The sequence below is a fragment of the Somniosus microcephalus genome, chromosome 21 (genome assembly GCF_052327205.1).
Source record: "Somniosus microcephalus isolate GS21.2 chromosome 21, FLI_Smic_1.0, whole genome shotgun sequence".
Classification (NCBI taxonomy): domain Eukaryota; kingdom Metazoa; phylum Chordata; class Chondrichthyes; order Squaliformes; family Somniosidae; genus Somniosus; species Somniosus microcephalus.
In genome coordinates this window covers 74,994,818-75,014,721 of record NC_141007.1, presented here as the reverse complement: position 1 = coordinate 75,014,721, position 19,904 = coordinate 74,994,818, and the positions used below count along the sequence as shown (strand labels likewise).

Below are 19,904 nucleotides of genomic sequence, written 5' to 3'. Positions count from 1 at the left end.
ACTCCCACCTCTGAGTCAGAAGGTTGTGGGTTCAAGTCCCACTCCAGAGACTGAGCACAATAAAGCTAGGCTGACACTCCAGTGCAGTACTGAGGGAGCGCTGCACTGTCGGAGGGGCAGTACTGAGGGAGCGCTGCACTGTCGGAGGGGCAGTACTGAGGGAGCGCTGCACTGTCTGAGGGGCAGTACTGAGGGAACGCCGCACTGTCGGAGGGGCAGTACTGAGGGAGCGCTGCACTGTCGGAGGGGCAGTACTGAGGGAGCGCTGCACTGTCGGAGGGGCAGTACTGAGGGAGCGCTGCACTGTCTGAGGGGCAGTACTGAGGGAACGCCGCACTGTCGGAGGAGCAGTACTGAGGGAGCGCCGCACTGTCGGAGAGGCAATACTGAGGGAGTGCTGCACTGTCGGAGGGGCAGTACTGAGGGAGCGCCGCACTGTCGGAGGGGCAGTACTGAGGGAGCGCAGCACTGTCGGAGAGGCAATACTGAGGGAGTGCTGCACTGTCGGAGGGGCAGTACTGAGGGAGCGCCGCACTGTCGGAGGGGCAGTACTGAGGGAGCGCAGCACTGTCGGAGGAGCAGTACTGAGGGAGCGCTGCACTGTCGGAGGGGCAGTACTGAGGGAGCGCTGCACTGTCGGAGGGGCAGTACTGAGGGAGCGCCGCACTGTCGGAGGAGCAGTACTGAGGGAACGCTGCACTGTCGGAGGGGCAGTACTGAGGGAGCGCTGCACTGTCGGAGGGGCAGTACTGAGGGAGCGCAGCACTGTCGGAGGAGCAGTACTGAGGGAGCGCTGCACTGTCGGAGGGGCAGTACTGAGGGAGCGCTGCACTGTCGGAGGGGCAGTACTGAGGGAGCGCTGCACTGTCGGAGGAGCAGTACTGAGAGAGCGCTGCACTGTCGGAGGGGCAGTACTGAGGGAGCGCTGCACTGTCGGAGGGGCAGTACTGAGGGAGCGCCGCACTGTCGGAGGGGCAGTACTGAGGGAGCGCTGCACTGTCGGAGGGGCAGTACTGAGGGAGTGCTGCACTGTCGGAGGTGCCGTCTTTCGGATGAGGCGTTAAACCGAGATCCTGTCTGCTCTCTCAGGTGGATGTAAAAGATCCCACGGCACTACTGGAAGAAGAGCAGGTGAGTTCTCCCCGGTGTCCTGGGGCCAATATTTATCCCTCAATGAACATCACTAAAACAGATGATGCAAACATTTAAAGATCGCATGGATGAACTACAAAATTTGTTCATCCCTGTTTGGCATAAAAATAAAACAAAAAAGGTAACGCAACCGTGGCTAACAAGGGAAATTAGAGATAGCATTAGATCCAAGGAGAGGACATATAATTTGGTGAGAAAAAGCAGCAAACCTGAGGACTGGGAGCAGTTTAGGATTCAGCAAAGTAGGACAAAGGGATTAATTAAGAGGGGGGAAATAGAGTATGAGAGTAAGCTTGCAGGGAGCATAAAAACTGACTGTAAAAGCTTCTATAGATATGTGAAGAGAAAAAGATTGGTGAAGTCAAGCGTAGGTCCCTTGCAGTTAGAATCAGGGGAATTTATAATGGGAAACAAAGAAATGGCAGACCAATTAAATACATACTTTGATTCTGTCTTCACAAAGGAGGACACAAATAACCTCCCAGAGATGTCGGGGAACATAGGGTCTAATGAGAGGGAGGAATTGAATGAAATTCTCTACCACAGAAGGCAGTTGAGGCCAATTCATTCAATATATTCAAGAAGGAGTTAGATATATTTCTTAAGGCTAAAGGGATCAAGGGATATGGGGAGAAAGCAGGGACAGGGTACTGAGTTTGGATGAGCAGCCATGATCTCATTAAATGACGGAACAGGCCTGAGGGGCCGAATGGCCTACTCCTGCTGCTATCTTCTATGTTTCTATCTGGTCATTATCACATCACTGTTTGTGGGATCTTGCTGTGCACAAATTGGCTGCCGCTTTTCCTACATCACCACAGTGACTACACTTCAAAATACTTTGCCTGTAAAGTGCTTTGGGACGTCCTGAGGTCGTGAAATGCAAGTTCTTTGTTTATTTCAAGTGCGCCTCTTGATTTGTCGGAATTCCTTTCAGTAAAATCTTAACCACCAACCTGGGCTTGTAATACCAAGTGAGCTGCTCCCTGCTTCGTGCGTCAGACGAGTTCATCAGAGGTTCAGCGCTAAAGGCAGCCCGTCAACCGAGCCACTTAGACCGGAGGTCCCAGGTTCACTCACAGGCCTGTGCTGAATCAGCTGATCTCATTTAGCCACAGTGTCCCTGGGATAAAGAGAGAAAAATCAGCCCGGGGTTCCTGCTCCTGGCTGCTATCTAGTGACTGCTTGTGGGGAAAGTGTGATGACAACCTTGGTTGCATAGCCCCCTTACACTCACAGTCTAAACTTGCACATGAAGAATGTCTGCATGGGCAAGATGGCCATCGCCTGTGATACCATGCTCCTGCAATAGCTTCTGGAAAGGAAAGGGTAGAAAGCTGGGGAGCGTGCTGAGTGACAATGCACAAACTTTAATCCTTGCTTGTGTGGAATATCTAACATCCTGTCCAATTTAAACCTTCTAAACTGCTCTAATTGAGTTGTTTACTGTGACAGCGTGCTGCCTTCTTGTCTTGACCTATTTTTGCGGCTGGGATTCCAAATTTGTTTTAGTCGCCAATGCTCCACATTAACTCAACCAGATCAACCTCAGTAACTTTAAAGGGGAAGTGCCCTCCACTGAGTCGTCTCACAGTCTAAGCTGTATTAAAGGGACATGCTTATGCCTCTCAGTTCTCTCTTGCTGCCCAGCTTCGGACTGTCACTTCGAGACAGCCTGGGGGCTGTAGTCTGATGTGCTCTGGGCTCAGTTTCTGCATTAGCGAGCTGAGAGCCAGTCACTCCGTCCTGCCATGCACAGAGGCAAGTGCTAATGTTCTATAGTTCTGATTATAAATCATTAATCCACTCTGGAGAGTGGGAATTTATTGAGTTCCATCAGATTAACGTTTTATATTAAATGTTTAATGAGCTCCTTCTCGGCAAATGGATATTTCGAGCTGGAGATTGAAGATTCGGGTATGACTGGCTGCGAGTGCCAAGCTCCCTCGCACGCACGACCCTTTGTTTAGAAGATGGCTCCTTGTGTTGGTTAGGGTGCAGGGAGAATGGGGCTGGAGCAGGGACCCGCAACCGATTGGCGCCACCCTCCCCGGGTTTCCCTTCAGTGTGCCGCTGGTCCTTGTGCAGGAATTCCACGCTCGGACCGCTGTCCAACATTCGGGTTCTGAGCCCCAGCTGGGAGCAGCGTCCTGTCACCTCCACATCGCCTGGTGCTGGTACGGGTGCCGCCAATGGCCAAAGGTCACAGCAAGGCGTCCATAAAGGAGTCATTCCAAGATCACAGGTTCAATCTCCAGTCTATGCCGGGCTACCCGTACTCAGCTTGCGCCACCAAGGTATACTAGCACCTGCGCAAATGAACTCCCAACAAAAGTCAGCACCTTCTGGAGATGACGGGGGGTGGGGAGGGAATTGGTAGAGAAGAAAAACGTCGTTGTATCCAGGTACTGGGAGCTGATGTTGCTTCCCAGTCTTCTATCAGAGCAGCAAGTAGAAAAAGAAAGACTTGCATTTATATAGCACCTTTCATGACCTCAGGACGTCCCAAAGCGCCTTATAGCCAATGAAGTACTTTTGAAGTGGAGTCACTGTTGTAATGTAGGAAACGCAGCAGCCAATTTGCCCACAGCAAGATCCCACAAACAGCAATGTGATAATGACCAGATACTCTATTTTTTTAGTGATGTTGATTGAGAGATAAACATTGGCCGCAGGACACCGGGGAGAACTTCCCTGCTCTTCTTCGAAATAGTGGCCATGGGATCTTTTACGTCCAGCTGAGGGAGCAGACGGGGGCCTCAGTTTAACGTCTCATCCGAAAGACGGCACCTCCGACAGTGCGGCGCTCTCTCAACGCTGCACTGGGATTGTCAGCCTGGATTATGTGCTGAAGTCTCTGAACCCACAACCTTCTGACTCCGAGATGAGAGCGCTGCCCACTGAGCCACGGCTGATCACAGGGCTTGAGCAATCTCTGTTGGAGAAGAACTGAAACCTTTGGTAATTTTGGCCCAGAAATTAGGTTCGGGGGCTTGCCGCGCGTGCAAGCCCCCGATGTGCACTCACCCGGCGCGCCGACATCTGAAGCCTGGGCCTGCTTGGAATTCCTGTCACTGGTCCGGTTCAGATGTCGGCGCGATGTGCTTGCCTGATCCAGTGGCGTAGTTAGTGCGATGTGCCGGCTGGGATCAGGTGAGCACTGTGCAGCCAATCAGGGGAGGGGAAGCTTCATTCATGAGTTTGATGGTAAGAACTGTCAAACTCATGAAAAGCACGGGCGCCCAAAAGACTAGTTTAACTTTAAATAAAATTTTTAAAAACATCTCAATAATTAAATAAACTATAAATAACTTTAAAAAACTATTTTAAACAATTAATCAAATTTTTGAAAAAAGTAATTTTTTTAAAAATTGGGTCTAAAACTACACTTACCTTACTGTAAAGTCCTTAAAAACAATAAAGCTGTGGAAAAAATGTTATAATTTTAAGTAATAGACCACTTACCTTAAAGAATGAAGTCCTTACGTCTCCTTTTTACATTCGTAAAAAGGAGAGGCCCTTACACACGCGCAAACCTGTGGGGAAAAAAAGGAATTTCAGCGCGCGCGCGCAGACTCCTGCGCGCACGCGTTCGTCCTCTGAACCCCTTGGTTCAGAGGACAGGAAATGCCGGTTTTCCGCGCATGCGCTGTGCATGCTGAAAACCGGCACTTCCATCGGGCCCACGTGTGAGTACCCCGTCCGTACTCACGCGTTGGGCCCGGAATTACTGGGCCATTGACTCCAGAAAATCTCCTAAAAAGACATTCTTTCTAAGAAAGAAAGAACTTGGATTTATATCACAATTATCACATGCTCAAGATGACCCATAGTACTTTACACTCAATTAATTACTTTTTTAAGTGCAGTAACTGTTGTGACAATCAATTGTATCACACAGCAAGATGCCTCAAACAGCAAATTAAATAACAGGTCAGCTTGTCTGTTTTGCCTGATCTTGGTTGAGGGAGGAACATTGACCAGGACACTAGGAGAACCTCCTGCACGTCTTCAGATAGAAGGATTGTGACAGAAAACCATATTTGCCCGTGTTGAATTTTTGACTCCTATTTTATATTGCTAGAAACAGCATGTGAGAGATTTAACACCCAAAGCCACAACGGAAAAAGCCATCAACTCAGTTCAGACAGGTTGGCTGCAAAGAGCTTCACAATATGTTAATTCTTAAGAGGGTCCAAGATATTAATTACTTACATGGCAGGGGCCATCATATCCAATTATAGAGCTCTTTGCCATCGGCTATCTATTCGATATTAGTGGATGGCTATTGATCTGATGTCATTATGAGATGCCGTCGTTTATTGCTTTTTTATTTCTGTATCAGTTCAGAATGGTTTAGATCATATTTCCGTGTATAAGCTTGCCTGAGAAAGTCTGCAGGGAGTGTCAGTTAGGCAGCCCGCAGCCAAAGATCTATGTGTTTATAGTTTAGTGTTGGCCCAGCAAGGAAGACCAAATGAAGCTATGGCAAGTAAAGGTTCTATTTAAAGTTTAAGTTTAGACAGAAAGTGAGTGGCATCTTTATTATTTTATGTATTGGGAACGTAAGTATGTTTCCCTGTGTTTACTGTTCATTCACCTGTATTTATATAAATAAAACCACTTGTTGGTTCGTACGTCTAGTGAGAATGTACATAAGGTTCTCTTTTCACATGGTGCACCTGATACATTCCAGTAGCTGATGTACTGAGTAAGGGTTCTCTGTTACAATCCCTGGGTCACGCTATCATGCAACTAAATGTAACAACCTTCCGAAATCTCTGCGCTCCTCCAGTTCTGGCCTCTTGCGCATCCCTGATTTTCATCGCCCCACCATCGGTGGCCATACCTTCAGCTGCCTCGGCCCTAAGCTCCAGGATTTCCTCCCTAAACCCCTCCGCCTCTCCTCCTTTTAAGACGCTCCGTAAACCTACCTCTTTAACCAAGCGTTTGGCCACCTGTCCTAATATCTCTTTATGTGGCTCGGTGTCAAATTTTGTTTGATAACACTCCTGTGAAACGCCATGCGTTAAAGGCGCTACATAAATGCAAGTTGTTGTTGGGTCGGAAAATGTGCGCTCCAGATCGTAGGGGACACGAGCTCCACTTATGGGAGTGCTCGGTGGCACTTAACCCAAGATAATATCTATGGGGAAAAAAGCATAGAACGTGATGAGAATCTACATAATACTAAACCACTTGGTGCCACCTGGCATATAATCTTTTTAAAGACCTGTAGTAGTTCTTCCTATACTCGATGCTAATCTAAGGTTTTAGCCATCAGCATTATAATTCTGGGTTCATATTTAACAGGAAGGAAGCAACATAAAGTTTTCAGGTCTAAGACCGTTCATTAGAACCACCCTCTTTCGCCTCGCACCACTTTCCCTTTTGTCATTTAATCACTCCTGCTCTCCACCCTATCACAGACCTTCCCTTTCATTCTTTCCCAGCGCCACGTTCCCTGGCTCTGTACTTGCTTAAAAGTTGTTAAATCCCTAACACCCTCCAGTGCTGGCGAAAGGTCATCGACCGGAAACATTAACTCTGTTTCTCTCCCCACAGATGCTGCCTGACCTGCTGAGTGTTTACAGCATTTTCTGTTTTTATTTCAGATTTCCAGCATCCGCAGTACTTGGCTTTTTATTTTGTTTAAAAGTCTGTTCAGTTCCATTGTATTATTATTCTTGGACCCACAAAACCCCCCCAACCTCTTTTTTTAGGGGGTGCGGGAGGTGAGTTACGACACAGAAATTAACGGTGGTTCCCTTTCCTTTTCCTCCGCATGTTCAGCGGGATCGGTGCCAGAAGATCTTCGGGGCCACCCTCGTCTCAAAACTTCCTCACCCGACTTGGCCGCAATGGACCCAGAACCCCGGCCTCACTCTCAACGGATGCCAGCGATCTGGCCAAATCTGTTCGCGCCATCATTGAATCAGACTGTAAGTAATCAGAGGGTGACAACAGTTAGAATCCCCCCACCCCCACCCCACCCCACCCCTTGTGTTAGAAGTGCTCGATTCAATTAACATTAAATAGGGAGTCCAAAACTAGGGGTCATAAATATAAGATAGTCACTAATATATTAGATTACAGGAAACTCTTTTTTATCCGGCACCAACGGGACCGGCGTGCTGCTGGTTGATCAAAAAGTCCGGATTACAGAGAGGTATACTTACTAAGATACGAGAGCCCCGTACACGGCCACAGATCCAGGCGTCCCTGTTGCATGGCAACAGGTGCAGGAACCCCGGTTACACGGCCACAGATCCAGGCGTCCCTGTTGCATGGCAACAGGTGCAGGAACCCCAGTTACACGGCCACAGATCCAGGAACCCCGGTTACACGGCCACTAATATGAAGTAAAACTTACCTGAACCTACTCCTGAATTTTTCCGGTTAAGAGAGATTTCTGGTTATTTAGGTGCCGGTAAAGAGAGTTTCCTGTATTTTATTTCTGTTATACCTATCAGGAAAGGATGAACAGGCTGGGTCTCTTTTCTCTTGAAAAGAGAAGGCTGAGGGATGACCTAAAAGAGGTCTTTAAAATTATGAAAGGTTTTGATAGAGTAGATACAGAGAGAATGTTTCCACTTGTGGGGAAGAGTAAAACTGGAGGCCATCAATATAAGATAGTCACCAAGAAATCCAATAGGGAATTCAGAAGAAACTTCATTACCCAGAGAGTGGTGAGAATGTGGAACTCGCTACCACAGGGAGTGGTTGAGGTGAATAGTATAGATACATTTAAGGGGAGGCTGGACAAGCATCTGAAGGAGAAGGGAATAGAGGGTTACGTTGATAGATTTAGATGAGGAAAGACGGGAGGAGGCTCGAGTGGAGCATAAACGCCGGCATGGACTGGTTGGGCCGAATGGCCTAATTCTGTGCTGTAAAATTCTATGTAAGTGCAGCCATCAGCTCTGTCCCTCTGCCCTTGGCCACACGCAGGACTATAAATGTGCCAACTCAACTTGTTGCGGTGCCAGTGGACACACCTTTTCGTGGGTACTACCACCAAATTCACCGATCTCCATTCTGTTTGGCATCTGACGGAGAACATTATTGGGCGGGAAGGTAGATAAGGGAGAATGGGACCAAGATGCCTATTGGAGCACCAATTTCCTTATATTAAAACTAAAAAATAAAATCATTTTACTTTGCACAAATAAGCCTTTGTTTTGTCCATGTCCAGGCTAGCACTATGATAGGCTTCGGTCATTACGGGGTTATTGGCCGCGGTAATCAGGACCTCAAAGTTTGATTGTCCAGGCACTCGGGGGTGGGGCGGGGGCGGGCCTTGGGCAGTTCAGGGAGATGCTTCCTGGCATTGTTCAAAGTGAGAAACTTCTGACTGGCATCTGTCCATTTGTAACCTCCCTACCCCATTCCCTTGCTATATTTAACCCTCCCATCTCTGGTCCTTCAATGCATTTCAACCCTCCCATCATCTGATCCCCAAAACCCACGCTGCTATCCCTCAGTGCCCCCTGATCCCCAGAACATATCTTCTTGAAGTCTGCTGAGTTTCGGTTTGAATGTGTTCTGTTCTTCGGGTTAGAGATGTTTCCGCTGCAAGTGAATAGTTAACTTCAGGCAAGTGTCACTCTTCTGTCTGTCGAGGTTATACACGCCAGGCGCATTGCCCCTTTCCAGCGCTAGCAGTAACATCTTGTAGTAATGACTGAGAGCAGTGTGCAGGTCACTGGGAGCTGCTGCCAGACACACACTCTCGGCCCTCAGCAAGCTGGCTGGAACGCTGCGACAGTTTGTGAAATATTTGTTCCAGTTGTTTTCTATGAAGCTCTGTTGAGTTTGTGCGTGAGATTATAACCAAACCCGCAAGCCAAAGGCTTGGGGAGCCAGAACATTCTCTCCTGGATTGCTGCACGGTAAGTAGAGGTGAAGAGGCTTGCTGACAACACGGTGGTGCTTACGCCCGCCGTACACTGCCAGGGTGACCCACCCGGCTGGGTTTGAATCACGTGGTCCAGTTTGTCCTGACCGCTCGATGAAGATTGAAAACCAAATTGAAAAAGATGTTTTCCAGCGCTGCATTTAAAAAAAAAAAAATCTCTTAACTAGGTAGAATGTACAGCACAGAAACCTGCCATTTGGCTCCACACCAGCCTCCTCCCACTCTACTTACTTTATCTCACCCTGTCAACATGTCCTTCTAATCCTTTAGTCTAGCTTATCCGGCTTCCCCTTAAACACATTGATGCGCCATCAATTACTCAAAAGACTGAGGTTGAGCGAGTAACAATCAGGCTTTTATTAACTAAAGAATGAAGGTCTTGTCTCGAGTGGTCGACCCGTCCAGAATACTAAAGGACTGGGAGGTAGTCACTTATATACCTGGAATAGTGGGAGGAGTCAGCCGAGGCATGTCCAGACCTGTACCTAGTGGAATACACATACAGACACAGACAGGTTATAACAGTGGTTTACCACACACAGCTATACTGTTCACCTCAACCACTCCATGTGGTAGTGAGTTCCACATTCTCACCATTCTGTCCACTTCTGGTCACCACACTTTAGGAAGGATGTGAAGGCCCTTGAGAGGGTGCAGAGGAGATTTACCAGAATGGTTCCGGGGATGGGGGATCTTAGCTACAAGGACAGGTTGGAGAAGCTGGATTTGTTTTCATTAGAGCAAAGGAGGTTGAGGGGTGATTTGAGGGGTGTACAAGATTATGACGGGTTTGGATAGGCTAGACGGGGAAAGGCTGTTCCCACTAATGGATGGTACAAGGACTAGGGGACACAGATTTAAGGTTTTGGACAAGAGATACAGGGGGGATGTGAGGAAAAACTTTTTTACGCAGCGAGTGGTGAGGACCTGGAACTCGCTGCCGACGGAAGTGGTGGAAGCGGAGACACTCAATGTTTTCAAGGGGAGACTGGATAGGCACTTGAGGGAAATAAACTAGCAGGGCTACGGGGATAGAGCGGGGGAATGGGACTGACTGGATTGCTCTACAGAGAGCTGGCACGGACTCGATGGGCCGAATGGCCTCCTTCTGTGCCGTTATGACTCTATGGCCTAAAAATTCAGTTGGTTTGCGCCTCCTGTTAGCACCCTGCTAACCGGGCGCAAAGCAACTAGCGCCTGGGCGCGGCGCCACCAACGCCTCCCGCGAAATTCAGCAGGAGGTTAGCGGCAGCGGTAACTGTCAAGTCTACCTGTTACGTCATCGCCGTGCGCAGCGCCCCGCTCGCACCCTGGCCGCTATCTTTAGTAGCACTCCTTGACTTACCACCGGACGCTATGTCTGACGGGGCCAGGGGGGCCGACCTGCGGCCGGGGAGACGCTAATTAAAGGGAAAGTGCCGGGGGGCCATTTTTGTTGCTGGCCGCCTGCCAGCACCTGCTCACTTTGCCGCTTCCGGCCTTCTGAGCAGCCCCCCCTTCTCTTGAGTGCCGGGCTCTTTTGCCGGCACTCCGATCCCTGGTGGCCCAGCTGGGCCCCGTGTCGCGCTGCGCCAGTCCCCTCCCCTTTAATAGGGGGAGGAAGGCCTGCAGTACCGCATGTGGCGCTGCGGCACATAGCACCACGATATTCACTCGTAGCGCCGCAAGAGGGAGGCGGGGCGCTTCCAGTAGTGCCCCGGCTCCCTCTTGGAGCGCTACTGGTGAATTTCGGCCGCGGGGACGCTAATTCTTTCGGGTTGTAGCGCCCCGGCGAAGTTAGCGCCCCAAAGGGGGCGCGACCCAATTTTTCCCCCTGTGACTCTCTGGGTAAAGAATTTCTAAACACTTTGAATGCAGGAGTTGAGGATTTCCCGTTTCAAGGTTCTGGAAAAGAATGAGTAACAGTGGGAGAGAGTGAAATGAGTCTTGGTTTCAACACCATCAAGTCTACCTGTTACAGAGAGGCTGCATGTACATCAAGCTGCCAGGGTTAGTGCACTATATTTGTAAAAAGGTTATGAAGTCGTACACCGCAGCCTTTGCTGTGCGATTCTTGCAGTCAGCTCCTCGCCCTGTTTTTGCAGATCAATGTGGGAGAACCCCCCCGCCTCCCCTTCACCCCCAGTTGGTACGAGAGCAGAGCTGCCCCTGTTTGAAAAGAAGCCCTTGAGCTCCGCCCAGACTGAGTGCAGCACAGGTACCAGATCTGCAGCTAACCAGAGAGGATTCCTGCACGTGCTCCTGGAGCAGGAGAACAATCCCAGGTCTTCCCAGACACACAAAATGAGACGGGTCACAGGAAGTCGGCCGGCAAAGTATTTTGTACAGGTTTGCTCCTCGGGCCGCTCACACCCGGCCGCTCACACCCGGCCGCTCGCACCTGGCCGCTCACACCTGGCCACTCACAACCGCTCACACCTGACCGCTCACACCCGACCGCTCACACCCGGCCGCTCACACCCGACTGCTCACACCCGGCCGCTCACACCCGGCCGCTCACACACGCTCACACCTGGCCGCTCACACCCACTCACACCCGGCCGCTCATTCCCGCTCACACCTGACCGCTCACACCTGGCCGCTCACACCCGCTCTCACCTGACCGCTCACACCTGGCCGCTCACACCTGGCCGCTCACACCCACTTACACCTGGCCGCTCACACCTGGCCCCTCACACCCGCTCACACCTGGCCGCTCACACCTGGCCGCTCACACCCACTCACACCTGGCCGCTCACACCTGGCCGCTCACACCCGGCCGCTCACACCCGACCGCTCACGCCCGACCGCTCACGCCCGGCCGCTCACGCCCGGCCGCCACACCCGCTCACTCACGCCCGCTCACACCTGACCGCTCACACCTGGCCGCTCACACCCACCCACACCTGGCCGCTCACACCTGACCGCTCACACCTGACCGCTCACACCTGGCCGCTCACACCTGGCCGCTCACACCAGGCCGCTGACAGCTGGCCGCCGGCCGCTCACACCCGGCCGCTCACACCCGGCCGCTCACACCTGGCTGCTCACACCCACCCACACCTGGCCGCTCACACCTGGCCCCTCACACCCGCTCACACCTGGCCACTCACACCTGGCCCCTCACACCCGCTCACACCTGGTCGCTCACACCTGGCCCCTCACACCTGGCCCCTCACACCCGCTCACACCTGGCCGCTCACACCTGGCCGCTCACACCCGCTCACACCTGGCCGCTCACACCTGGCCGCTCACACCAGGCCGCTTCACAGCTGGCCGCTGACAGCTGGCCGCTGGCCGCTCACACCCGGCCGCTCACACCCACCCACACCTGGCCGCTCACACCTGGCCGCTCACACCCGCTCACACCTGACCGCTCACACCTGGCCGCTCACACCTGCTCACACCTGGCCGCTCACACCCACCCACTCACACCTGGCCGCTCACACCCGCTCACACCTGGCCGCTCACACCTGGCCGCTCACACCTGGCCACTCACACCTGGCCGCTCACACCTGACCGCTCACACCTGGCCGCTCACACCTGGCCACTCACACCCGCTCACACCTGACCGCTCACACCCGCTCACACCTGGCCGCTCACACCCGCTCACATTTGGCCGCTCACACCTGGCTGCTCACACCTGGCCGCTCACACCTGGCCGCTTCACAGCTGTCCGCTGGCCGCTCACACCTGGCCACTCACACCCGGCCACTCACACCTGGCGGCTTCACAGCTGACAGCTGGGCGCTCACACCTGACCGTTCACACCTGACCGCTCACACCCGCTCAAACCTGGCCGCTCACACCTGCTCACATTTGGCCGCTCACACCTGGCCGCTCACACCTGGCCGCTGGCCGCTCACACCTGGCCACTCACACCTGGCCGCTCACACCTGGCCGCTCACCGCTGGCCGCTCACACCTGGCCGCTCACACCTGGCCGCTCACACCTGACGGCTTCACAGCTGGCCGCTCACACCTGGCCACTCACACCTGGCGGCTTCACAGCTGACAGCTGGGCGCTCACACCTGGCCGCTCACACCTGACTGCTCACACCTGGCCGCTCACAGCTGACTGCTCACACCTGGCCGCTCACACCTGACTGCTCACACCTGGCCGCTCACAGCTGAACAGCAAATAATCATCATTCACTTTGCAACACAACCAAGGTTTTGTTTCAGCACATGCTTTTTGGGAATTCCCTCCCTTAAACCTCTCTGCCTCTCTTTCCTCCTTTTAAGACATTCCTTAAAGCCGACCTCTTTGGTCACCTGTCCTAATATCTCCTTATGTGCCTCGGTATCAGATTTTGTCTGAGACTCGCTCCTGTGAAGAGCCTTGGGTTGTTTTACCACGCTAAAGGCGCTATATAAATGCAGGTTGTTTTTGTGCTGGACGGTAGATTTTTGTGGGTAAGGGTATCCAGGGATATGGAGCCAAGACGGGTAAATGGGGTTAAGGTACAGATCAGCCATGATCGGAATGAGAGGCAGAGCAGGCTCGAGGGGCTGAATGGCCTCCTCCTGCTCCTATCTTCTATGTTAGAGGATTTAGGAGAAAGAGAGAGAGGGACTGAGCGGTAGAGGATTTTTGAAAGACAGACAGGATTTAGGAGAGTTGGCCAAAGGCACATGCAAAAATGTAGAGTTATTTTGAACAAAAAGCCTTCCCTTCTGGACTGTCCTTCTCCTTTAAGTCTGATCCTGATTATGAATAAGACAGAAACACACATAAAACCACAAGACACCATGCCACGTGCGGTAAGTGCAGCTGGGAAACGTGACTAGCGAGGGGTGGAAGGAGAAAATGTGATTAGAGCAGAATTGTTTGCTCATCTGACAGTTCCCTCAGTTATAGTCACAGACAGATGCCTCGACCCCAATGCTTGCAACATAGAGCGATTAGCTTTTACCAGACAAGAGCATCCTCTTGGGAAAAAGCCTGTCAGCTTAGCGTGGCATGTGGAGTGTGAGGAATCAAACCGCTGCAGTGTAACGGACTGGAGCTCACAGGATGAGCTGCTCTCTACTCAGTTCCAGACACAGTATACTGCGGGGGTTTAGAGTCTGGAGGAGAGCTGCACTGAGAAAACTCTGAGTATTTTTAGCGTACATTGATTTGATAGAATAGGAGGACTTGCATTTTTATAGTGTTTAATCACATCAGTCAGCAATTAGCTGACAAATAATTGCTTTTTGCAATGCAGTCAATATTATTATGTTGGCAAAAGCAGCAGCCATTTTATATACAGCAAGATCCCACAAACAGCAATAAGATGAACGATCAGTTCATCTGCTTTTGGTGGTGGTTGAGGAAGGAATGTTGGCTCCTCTGGATACTTTAATATCACTTGAACCGGCCTCAGATTAACATTCCATCTGAAGGATGGGTTACCAGGCATTGCAGCACTCCCTCGGTACTGCACTGAAGTGTCAGGCCAATGTGTGCTCAAGTCTCTGGAGTGGTGCTTGAACCCACAACCTAGTGGCTCAGGTGAGAGTGCTGCCACTGAGCCACACTGACATTCTGGGAAAGCTATTCCCACACCTTTCTCAAGCTCCTGGTCAGGACACAAGGGGGAATTTTTCGGGGGGTCAGCTGGCGGGATCGGGTTGGAAAATTGATTTTTTTTGACAGTGGGTCGGGACCCCGCTGTTAACCCGTCGCCATGCACCTTTCCCAAATTTCGGGTCTGTCAGCGCTGAGCAGACTCGACACACACGGCGGCGGAAGCAATTCAGGTCATCATGACCTTTGTTAACAGAGGATTAAGAACTATTTTGAGCTCATCTTCAGAATTTACCAGGTCACCCACGGTGTCTACGCTGCTCGGGGATCAGGTCAGGTAAGCAGGGTGGGAGTTGAATGGCCATGGAATCATCTCATTACTTGACAGCTGCAAATGTGCTATAAAAGCTCCCATCTCACAGCTGTTCACTTTCCAAGCTCAGAAGCTGTTGCTTACTGCATTTGGAAGACAGATTGAGCTTTATGCAGGTTGTAAGTATTTGGAGTAAACTCTCTATCCAGTGTCACCTCATTGGAACAACCTCTCTCACCATTGACAGATCGCTTCTGTCATCTCAACCTCACCTGCCATCTATTCCATCAGCCCTTGAAACTATCTCACCTTGGTCCTCAGAATTCCACCACGATCAGCCCCAACACCAGCAGCACCAGGCACACCAGCAGCACCAACAACAACACCAACCTTCTCCGCAATCAACTGATGCTGCACAGGACACAGGGCATCAGCACCCGACCACATTGCTGTCCAGGACGCCAGGGTGGGCCTCACCATGGCCACATTTACTTCACTTGACACTGTACACCCTGGCTGCCACATGATATGCCAGGTTGGCACCACCCCACACCAACACCATAAAGCATCCCTACAATGCCCAAGCCATTCCTTTCACACTCATCACCATTGTGGGGGGTACCGTTATGTCTCACCATTCACTGCAACTCACTAAGCCACTTCCAAAGTTGCACACAAATCTGTCCAAGAACGCAAAGTGTTGAAAATAAAGATTTCAATGTTTGACACCACATTAACAGAAACTTTACATGAACATTGCATAATACACCCAAGTGCCTACCCTTGTGTGTTTAGTTGGTATGATTGCACTGGGATGAGGGTGAGTGTGAGGGGTGGCTAGTGAGATGGGGATGTGATAATGTAGAGAGAGAGGGATGGGTGGAGGTGCAAGGTAAGTTGGTGTGAGTAAGGATGTGCAGGAGTAGGGTAGGGAAGGCAGAGTGATGGGGATGTGATGAGTGACACAGCAGGATGAGGTTAAGTGTGGCTTTGCAGTAATGTTTCGTGATCTACTGAGATCATTGAAAGGTTTGCACCACTGCAGCCTGGTCCTCCTGACGACATCCCTGCTTGTGCCCTCCTGTGCAATGTGCAACCAGGCTGTGTTAGTCTCCTGGGGAGGTCTCTTCCGCCCATTGGAAGGGAAGAGAACCTCTCTGCGTGCTGTGACTCCCTCCATAAGCATATGGAGGGAGTCATGGGAGAGTCTGGGTGCAGCCGTGGACCTTTGTGCAGTGATTGTCAGTGTTTGCAGCACCTCAATGCTGTAGAACACTGACAGCACAAATGTCAAAATAAATTTGCGCATGGTCACTTTAAGGAAACCAGCTGATGACGCGTCATCAAATGACATCATCAGACCCGCTTCCTTCAGTTGGCCGGGAAACGCGCTGGGCAGGCTTAACAAGCCCAATCAGGGGAAAGTCATTTTGGACAGTGGGCTGGAGCTAGCAGCGGGGTTGGGATCCGCCACCAATGTCGCCCGCCATGGACCCGCCGAGCTTGGTAAAATCCAGCCCAAGATCTTGTCTGATCCATCGATCCTACTTTCAGCCCAATCCCTTCTCCATCAGCACCTTTCTTATCCCTTTCTATATTACAAATATTATTTAATGCGCGTCTCTGAACTTTTCTCCATTGTTGCTTCTCGGGTGTAAACACCCCGTCCTACACACGCTACCTCCTCCCTGCACCCTCTAACGTCAGCTGTGGCTCAGTGGGTAGCACTCTCGCCTCTGACTCAGAAGGTTGTGGGTTCAAGTCCCACCCCAGAAACTCGAGCACAAAAATCTAGGCTGACACTCCCAGTGCAGTACTGAGGGAGTGCGGCACTGTCAGAGGTGCCGTCTTTCGGCGAAGACGTTAAACCGAGGCCCCATCCACCTCTCAGGTGGACATGAAGAGCAGGGAAGTGTCAAATTATTTTTGATAATTGCTCCTGTGAAGCACCTTGGAGATGTTTTACTACGTTAAAGGCGCTGTATAAATGCAAGTTGTTGTTGTGATCTGCAGTGCCCCAGGTGAGTTAGTTATGAGGTGCAGGTTGATTCACTGGTGTCAGACCGAGCTCATTCCCAGACGAAGGGTTAATGAGCGGAGTGCGCCTTTGGAGCATGTTCGGGCCATGTTCACGTGTTTAAAAAAATCCACAGCACTTGCCAAGGACAGTGAGCTAATGATGTGCAGACAGTCCAGGCATGCACCACAGGATCAGCATACCGCGCAGCTCCCGTTCTGTCTCAGTGGTACGCTGAGTGTAACGGCAGGCGGGGCGAGCTGACAGCATGGAAACTCGGCTTTTAAACCAGGAGGAGAGGCAGGGGGCAACTGCGCGCATCCTCAATAGGCAAACCTGCAAAACATCCGCTGTAATCACCGGCAAAAATCTGCCATCTGGAAGTTAAAAAAAGAACCTGTTATTTTTATATTCCCTGAATTTTTTTTTTACTCTTCGCTTGCCCTTTTTTTACGCTCTCGCATTGCCCAGCCTCGCACCAGAGGCTGAGCAGTCTCCCAGTCTGCCACTGCCGGCACTATCCTGTAGATAGCCACTAGGAGGGGTATGTGAGCGCTCCATCAGCAGCTCTTCTCCCCCTCTACCCCCCACGCCCTCTCCCTTCCCCATCTGGTTGGAAGCCCCCTCCCCCTTCCCCCCCCGGTCAGCACTGTCCCATGAAACCCACCCCCACCCCCCCCCCGCCATTCCCTGCCCCTTGCAGTGTTCAAAAGTCATCGTTCCCAGGAGAAAACTGGGAGCAGTGCTGAGGGAGTGCCGCACTGTCGGAGGTGCCGTTTTTCGGATGAGATGTTAAACCGAGGTCCCGCCTGCTCTCTCAGGTGATGTAAAAGATCCCACGGCCACTATTTGAAGAAGAGCAGAGGAGTTATCCCCGATGTCCTGGTCAATACTTATCCCACAACCAACACCTAAAGCAGATGGCCTGGTCATTATCACATTGCTGTTTGTGGGATCTTGCTGTGTCAAAATTGGCGGCTGCGTTCCCTACATTACAACAGTGACTACACTTCAAAAAGTGCGTCATTGGCTGTGAAGCGCTTTGGGATGTCCTGAGGTTGTGAAAGGCGCTATAGAAATGCAAGTCTTCCTTTCATTATGTTGGAGCATATTGTGAGATTCCCCTCGATGACTGTCCTTAACCAAGGTTGAACATGTAGCATTCAAAGCAGCAAGAACACTGCAACCAGAATATTCATTAGTTATTAGAATGCGGGAGCGAGGATTAAACGTGAGGTATTTGCTTTCTTGCATTTAAATGCGCACCTTCTGCAACATCAGCGTAGTGCCTGAGCTCAGCCCCTACAAGGTTATAAGCAGCACAACAAGAGTTACTGGTGCTTACGCCAGACTTTGATTAGTGCCAGGAATATGAGCTCCTGCAGCTGCACCACAGCCTTCTGTATAAATCCAAAACCGCTGCACGGAATCGCACGGGCAAAGCTTCAGACTTTCTCCCGCCCCCGGCGCTCTCTCCCAGTGTCCGTACAGCTCCCTGCCCCACTACTCCCGCCCCTGGCGCTCTCTCCCAGTGTCCGTACAGCTCCCTGCCCCACGACTCCCGCCCCTGGCGCTCTCTCCCAGTGTCCGTACAGCTCCCTGCCCCATGACTCCCGCCCCTGGCGCTCTCTCCCAGTGTCCGTACAGCTCCCTGCCCCACTACTCCCGCCCCTGGCGCTCTCTCCCAGTGTCCGTACAGCTCCCTGCCCCACTACTCCCGCTCCTGGCGCTCTCTCCCAGTGTCCGTACAGCTCCCTGCCCCACTACTCCCGCCCCTGGCGCTCTCTCCCAGTGTCCGTACAGCTCCCTGCCCCATTACTCCCGCCCCTGGCGCTCTCTCCCAGTGTCCGTACAGCTCCCTGCCCCACTACTCCCGCTCCTGGCGCTCTCTCCCAGTGTCCGTACAGCTCCCTGCCCCGCTACTCCCGCCCCTGGTGCTCTCTCCCAGTGTCCGTACAGCTCCCTGCCCCACGACTCCCGCTCCTGGCGCTCTCTCCCAGTGTCCGTACAGCTCCCTGCCCCACGACTCCCGCCCCTGGCGCTCTCTCCCAGTGTCCGTACAGCTCCCTGCCCCACTACTCCCGCCCCTGGCGCTCTCTCCCAGTGTCCGTACAGCTCCCTGCCCCACGACTCCCGCTCCTGGCGCTCTCTCCCAGTGTCCGTACAGCTCCCTGCCCCACTACTCCCGCCCCTGGCGCTCTCTCCCAATGTCCGTACAGCTCCCTGCCCCGCTACTCCCGCCCCTGGCGCGCTCTCCCAGTGTCCGTACAGCTCCCTGCCCCGCTACTCCCGCCCCTGGCGCTCTCTCCCAGTGTCCGTACAGCTCCCTGCCCCGCTACTCCCGCCCCTGGCGCTCTCTCCCAGTGTCCGTACAGCTCCCTGTCCCACGACTCCCGCCCCTGGCGCTCTCTCCCAGTGTCCGTACAGCTCCCTGCCCCGCTACTCCCGCCCCGGCGCTCTCTCCCAGTGTCCGTACAGCTCCCTGCCCCGCTACTCCCGCCCCTGGTGCTCTCTCCCAGTGTCCGTACAGCTCCCTGCCCCACGACTCCCGCCCCTGGCGCTCTCTCCCAGTGTCCGTACAGCTCCCTGCCCCACGACTCCCGCTCCTGGCGCTCTCTCCCAGTGTCCGTACAGCTCCCTGCCCCACGACTCCCGCTCCTGGCGCTCTCTCCCAGTGTCCGTACAGCTCCCTGCCCCGCTACTCCCGCCCCTGGCGCTCTCTCCCAGTGTCCGTACAGCTCCCTGCCCCACTACTCCCGCCCCTGGCGCTCTCTCCCAGTGTCCGTACAGCTCCCTGCCCCACGACTCCCGCCCCTGGTGCTCTCTCCCAGTGTCCGTACAGCTCCCTGCCCCACGACTCCCGCCCCTGGCGCTCTCTCCCAGTGTCCGTACAGCTCCCTGCCCCACTACTCCCGCCCCTGGCGCTCTCTCCCAGTGTCTGTACAGCTCCCTGCCCCACGACTCCCGCTCCTGGCGCTCTCTCCCAGTGTCCGTACAGCTCCCTGCCCCGCTAC

At 52.7% G+C, this 19,904-nt stretch overlaps 1 protein-coding gene across 1 annotated transcript in view; it reads left to right on the top strand.

Moving 5' to 3' along the window:
- Positions 1 to 19,904, top strand: part of stxbp4 (syntaxin binding protein 4) — a 234,426-nt gene that overhangs the window by 133,956 nt on the left and 80,566 nt on the right. The window contains exon 18 of the mRNA XM_085964116.1: positions 6,946 to 7,094. Within this exon, the coding sequence (XP_085820242.1) occupies positions 6,946 to 7,094 (149 nt within the window). The remainder of the gene's footprint in view (positions 1 to 6,945; positions 7,095 to 19,904) is intronic.